This window comes from Acanthisitta chloris, unplaced genomic scaffold (assembly GCF_000695815.1).
Source record: "Acanthisitta chloris isolate BGI_N310 unplaced genomic scaffold, ASM69581v1 scaffold7508, whole genome shotgun sequence".
Classification (NCBI taxonomy): domain Eukaryota; kingdom Metazoa; phylum Chordata; class Aves; order Passeriformes; family Acanthisittidae; genus Acanthisitta; species Acanthisitta chloris.
The window spans coordinates 91,804-97,192 of NW_008687527.1; the positions used below are offsets into that span (position 1 = coordinate 91,804).

The 5,389-nt window shown below is 43.8% G+C and overlaps 1 protein-coding gene across 1 annotated transcript in view; it reads right to left on the reverse strand.

The window, feature by feature from the left end:
* CCNDBP1 (cyclin D-type binding-protein 1) overlaps nucleotides 1-5,167 on the reverse strand; it is a gene marked incomplete at its 5' end in the record, with an annotated part of 5,790 nt that extends 623 nt beyond the window's left edge. Inside the window, 7 exons of the mRNA XM_009080634.1 lie at nucleotides 890-950; nucleotides 1,229-1,482; nucleotides 2,054-2,130; nucleotides 2,538-2,611; nucleotides 3,823-3,919; nucleotides 4,367-4,448; nucleotides 5,088-5,167. Of these exons, the coding sequence (XP_009078882.1) occupies nucleotides 890-950; nucleotides 1,229-1,482; nucleotides 2,054-2,130; nucleotides 2,538-2,611; nucleotides 3,823-3,919; nucleotides 4,367-4,448; nucleotides 5,088-5,167 (725 nt within the window). The remainder of the gene's footprint in view (nucleotides 1-889; nucleotides 951-1,228; nucleotides 1,483-2,053; nucleotides 2,131-2,537; nucleotides 2,612-3,822; nucleotides 3,920-4,366; nucleotides 4,449-5,087) is intronic.
* Nucleotides 5,168-5,389: the final 222 nt, after the last annotated feature.

The following is a 5,389-nucleotide window of genomic DNA, read 5'->3' on the forward strand; positions in this document are numbered from 1 at the left end:
TAAAACTGCCACCAATCCTGATGCAGAATGAAACTATCTATCACTGCCATGCTGGAAGTGTCTTCAGCCTACTGAACAGTCTGGGACAGGTCAAAATAAAGACAGGCTGGTTTATAAAGCAACATTAAAATGCATTTTTCTTTAAAAGGATAAGCTTACTAGAAATTGGCAACTGATAATAAGGCATGAAGTTAAAAGTGACTGACGTTAATGCAGTTTGATATTAAGTAATACTTTTTTTATTCCAAAAAAATCAAGCCACTGGCCAAAGGCACGAGACCAGAATTAAGAATAAAAAAACCTCAAATACGAAAAAACATGTACTTAATTTATGATGCAAGGGACCTCTGGAAGTCAGCTAGTACAACCCCCTGCTCAAAGCAAGGCCCACCTTGAAGTTCAGTCAGGTTGCTCAGAGCCTTGCCCAGTCAAGTTTTGAGTATTGCCAAAGATGTAGATTCCACTGCTCCACTCATTTCAGTGCTTAAGTACACTCACTGTAAGAGTTTTTCATCTGTATTTTTAATTTAGATATCTTTATTTGAGCAAGTTTGCATTACCCAAGGATGAAAGTAGGCATGCTGTACATCAGCAGCCTTAGACCTCACCTTCCTGAGGTTCTAACATTGGACACCTCTATGGATGATAGTTCAGGGCTAAAGCTGCAGGTGCTCATGCTCTTCCCTGAAGAAGTAAATATGAGGAATGTATTTCTACCTGAAGGAAGCTAAGTGTGCAAGAACCAAAGGGGACTCTTCATCCCTAAGAACTTGTTACTGAGACAGTCACTAACATCCACCTCTCCCTGACAGTCAATCCCTCCAATTCAATTTCTTCCCCTCCTCTACAGCCAAGGCAACAGTCCCACACACAGGCTGTGGATACTTACATTGAGTCTCACAGCCAACGGGTTCACAGGTGGGTACATGCTCAGAGCCAGCTCATCAACACTAGAACAGAGAAGAGGAGAACAATGGAAGAAAGGTCCTGATAGCACAACTCATGGGTCCTGGTCAAAGCCAACACTCACTCTGAGAACATATGTTCCTCTCCTGACCTGCACAACTCTCAATAGCATATGCCATAATAGTCTTCCCACCAGACCTGCATCCACTACCTGCTCACATCTTCACTATCATAAAGGTTGTCCTAATCTGCTATCTAGAGCTTGAGAAAGACCAGGACTGCTCTAGATCAAAAAATTGCATAGGGGGAAATACCTGCTTACCTCGGGCTGATTTCATTAGCAATGTCTGCAATATCGTCCAGCTGAGCAATCTGCTCTGGAGAATCAGCTTTACCATAAGCCTTCACTACACCCAAGACCTTCTTCAGGCAAGCTTTAGAAGCCTTCATCAAACCCATGCAGGAGCTAAGGAGCTGTCGGTCAGCTTCTGACCAGTATGTATCTCTGTTGCCCCGAAATCCCAGCTCTTCATCTTCCATGATGTCACCGTAGGGATCCTGCCCTTCCACTAGTGCCTGAAATAATTAAGGGAGGAATCTCGGTTGGTTAATTCTAGAAGGACTGTATTAAGAAAGTCTAATCCCCACTCTAATTCAACCAAGATAACAGCAAGAATGTGGTCAATACTGCCATTCTTGCACCAACCTAAACTGTCTCCCACATGCCCCACACCCCCCTGTGCAGGACATGATTTTATGGAAACCTGATATAAAAGTAAACCAGGCTTGATATTAAAAACTCATTAAAATCCATGCGTAAAACAATAATCTAGGTCATATTAGAAAAATTTTTAAATCAGAGCCCATATATATATGAAACAATCCCCATGTTCCATCACTGAACCACCATAGAGGGTGGCTGGGCACTGGAACAGCTTCCCAGGGAAGTGGTCACGGCCCCAAGGCTGTCAGAGTTCAAGAAGCCTTTGGACAATGCTCTCAGGCACATGGTGGGATTGCTGGGGCTGTCCCGTGCAAGACCAGGAGTTGGACTCGATGATCCTTCTGTGTCCCTCCCAACTCAGAATATTTATGAATCTATGAATCCACCACTGCAGGTTCCTCTAAGGCTTAGGAGCTTCCTTACATGTTCCATCTCCTCCACAGCATCTTTGACCACACCTAGACATGCAGCCAGAGCCGATGCAACAGCTGCCTGGTTATCTGCAAAAGCAAAAGGAGGACAACCATGGTGCCACACTGTTTCAAATCAGTTTGCAACAACATTCATCTAATGTAACCATTAGATCTTGAGGGTCAAACTTTTTGCAGAGCTCAAGCTGTACTGTTGCCATGCAAAGAAACTGGCATGGCCTGCAAGCTTATACATTTCAAAAGCAGTTGGATTTTGGAGAATGAGTGAGCCTTCACTGTTCTTGGCCTTGTGCAACCTGATCTAGTGAGATGTCACTGCCCATGGCAGGGAAGGTTGGGACTAGATGATCTCTAAGGTCCATTCCAACCCTTAAATTCTATGATTCTGTAATTCTAGCTAGAACGCCCTTGGTAAGGCTGTTGATATTCCAAGACAACATGTCCCAGTTCTGTTGCTCTGCATTTACAATACTCACCTCGTGGCAGGTTGGACACTTGCTCACATGCCTCCCATACACCTCCAGTTGATATAAGCTGTTCCTGAGACAAGCTGAAACAAAGCAAAGCCCCCCAAAGTTAGCCTCAATACCACCACTCTGCTAGACTTCTGCACTAAGATGATGTATCCTAGTAAAAGTTCTGCTGGATAGATGTCAACAACCAGCTTGTCACTAGTATCTCATGCCCATGTAAAGCAAGAAGTGCTGGTTCCTACTGAGCTTAAGTTTCCACTGGAACAGGAAACTCTTAAAAGGTCTCTCAAGGTACTTGGGTATCTTATTTGCCTTTCAGAATCCATGCAAATCACAAGTCTGTATTAGAGATTGCTGACCTCTGCCTGAGGGTAATGTCATGTAATCAGTAATGAGAGGAAAAGGTTCATTGTGATCCAATAACTAGCTTCATAAAGTAGCGTATTGTGCATGACAGCTCACTTCAAGGGCAAGAACTCCCAAAGAGTTCAAATTCTATCCAGCACCTTCATGGGAATCCTGCTCCCAGCATCTCTCCTTGTCACGGACAGGACAAAATTCTATTGTGCATGTACCTAACTCAGCTACTGGGACAAGAGGGTATTGTCAGGGCCTCAAGTGTATTCCACCCTCCTAGGAATTTAGCAGGCTCAGTTGAAGAGTTTACTTGGCTAAGTACAAGGTCAGCTCCTTTGCTGACAGGAGGCACTGGGAAGAAAGCCAGAAGTGAGAACCAGCCCACCCTTATCCTAGGAGATGCTTTTACCCTGAGGTTGCTTCGCTGGGCCCTGTTTGTGCTACATCACAGCTGTGCAGCAGTTATGTCTGCACCCAGATTCATATGACCTTGATTCTGACCTGGATCCTGACTCACTGATCTGACCTTCCTGCCTTGACCTCAGACCCAACTCACTCTACTGCATAATCACTGGATGGTGTTTGATGCTGGTTACTCTCTCTGGACCTGACCCTGATCTTGACTTGCTGGCCTGACTTTCCAGCTTGAACTCATCCCTGTGGGCTTGTCTGATGATCTGAACTCTCAATTGAATCTCACTCCCCTCACCAGCACTGCTCTACTCACTCAGATCCTGAGGAACTGAGCCTTTGCTGATGAGGCCACTGCCCCTTCCTGCTTCCAAAAACATTCTGCTGCTGCCTCCTCACTTCCCTTAGGAAGCAGTCCATACTTGCAGCTTCCTAACAAGGATAATTGTAACTTTTTCTTCTTTTTTTTTCCTGGAAAATTATCGTAGGATGATAGAATTATGTGATTGAAAATTACAACCTCTCTGCTGGAGCACTGAGAATTGTGTCTGTGAGCTGGATCATCCCTTCCACTACTTCAGTGGTAGCATCTCGTACCATCTTCCGAAGAGTAGTACCTGGTTGAGATTGAGGAAGAGCAAGAAAGTTGCCAAAAGTCAGCACTGACAGAAAACAGCTGCTGAAGACGAGCACACTGACTGCTCTGTTTGTGTGAATACACTGCATAAATGAAGGTACAGGTATTTTGAAGGAAGGAACATGCTTCCCAGTTCCAAAAGGACTCTGAACAAGAATTTCAACACTTCCTAAATATCAACACTCAAATCTACTATACCACTTCCTACATTATTGTCCTTCCACAGCTGGAAATCTGCAGGAGTAGACAGACGAGTGGTTAATTCATAAACATGCTGAAAGTCTACAGAACAGCTGATAATGGGACAACTTCCATTCCTGCACATGTCAGAAATCCTATTAGGCTCTGAAATATTTGGTTTCTTTATGCAGTGCTGAAAGAACCACCACTCTACATAGTGGTGACTGCCTTGCTGTCACTAACTCACCTTGGCCCTTGGGGAGCCAGTAGTACACTGTGGCAACTGCAAGAATGGCACTTTGGACATCTTCACTCAGTTTCTGGCAATCCTGAAAATGGAGAGGCAAAAGGATTATCCACGAGCAGCACATGGTTGCACTGCATTTAGAAAGCCTCACAAGCAATCCCTGGCCTTTAGACTGCTTTGAGGAAAGGGAAGCACAGCAATGGCCATCTTGCTTGAGAAACCAATACAGCATGAGAAGACATAGTAAGCAAGCTGTATGAATCATCACCTGCCTCATGATTTGGTAACAAAACATGTCTTGCTGTGGTGGTCATGTATCAGAGAGGAAGAAGTAGCTTAGACCATTAATCTGAAATGGAGGCCCTTCTTTTTTTTCTCCTCCAAACACAGGTGTAATAAACTTCCTTCAATGAACGGGAAACAAATATTGCATATTCTTCATTAGATCTAAGGTCTGTATGTCTCCAATATTCTGTCTCTATCAGCAACCAGCTGTAGCTGTTACAGAAAAGGAACATAAATACTTCTATTTAGTATGTCAACCTAACTTACAGAAATTAGGTCTCTGGGCAATTCTTGAATTGGATTAATACACTCTACAATGCACAGCCCAGAGTGACATCCCTTGTTTACACAGAACCCGTTTTAGTCAAGTGAACCACGAGATACCTGAAGCTTGTCACATACACTGCTATTTCAGTCTGTGGAGGCTTCCACTCACCTCTGCAGAAGGTAGTGGAGGCCTTGAGAACGCCAGACTCAGTTTTGTAGCTTCCTGTGATGTTACTTGGAATGTCTGACCTAGAAAAAAATTCAATGGGAACAAAAGAAGAGAAAGTAACTTGGGTAAAAGATAAAAGAACAGAGCAGCATGAGTGACACCTCTGATGCTACTTTGACCTATACTTGTTTATCATTACTTCCTTATGAACCAGACAAACACATAAACTGAATCCCAAGGAAAATTACACAGTCTATTTGTGCCATGCATGTTGCTTGTGTCCTGTGTCTGCTTTTTGAATT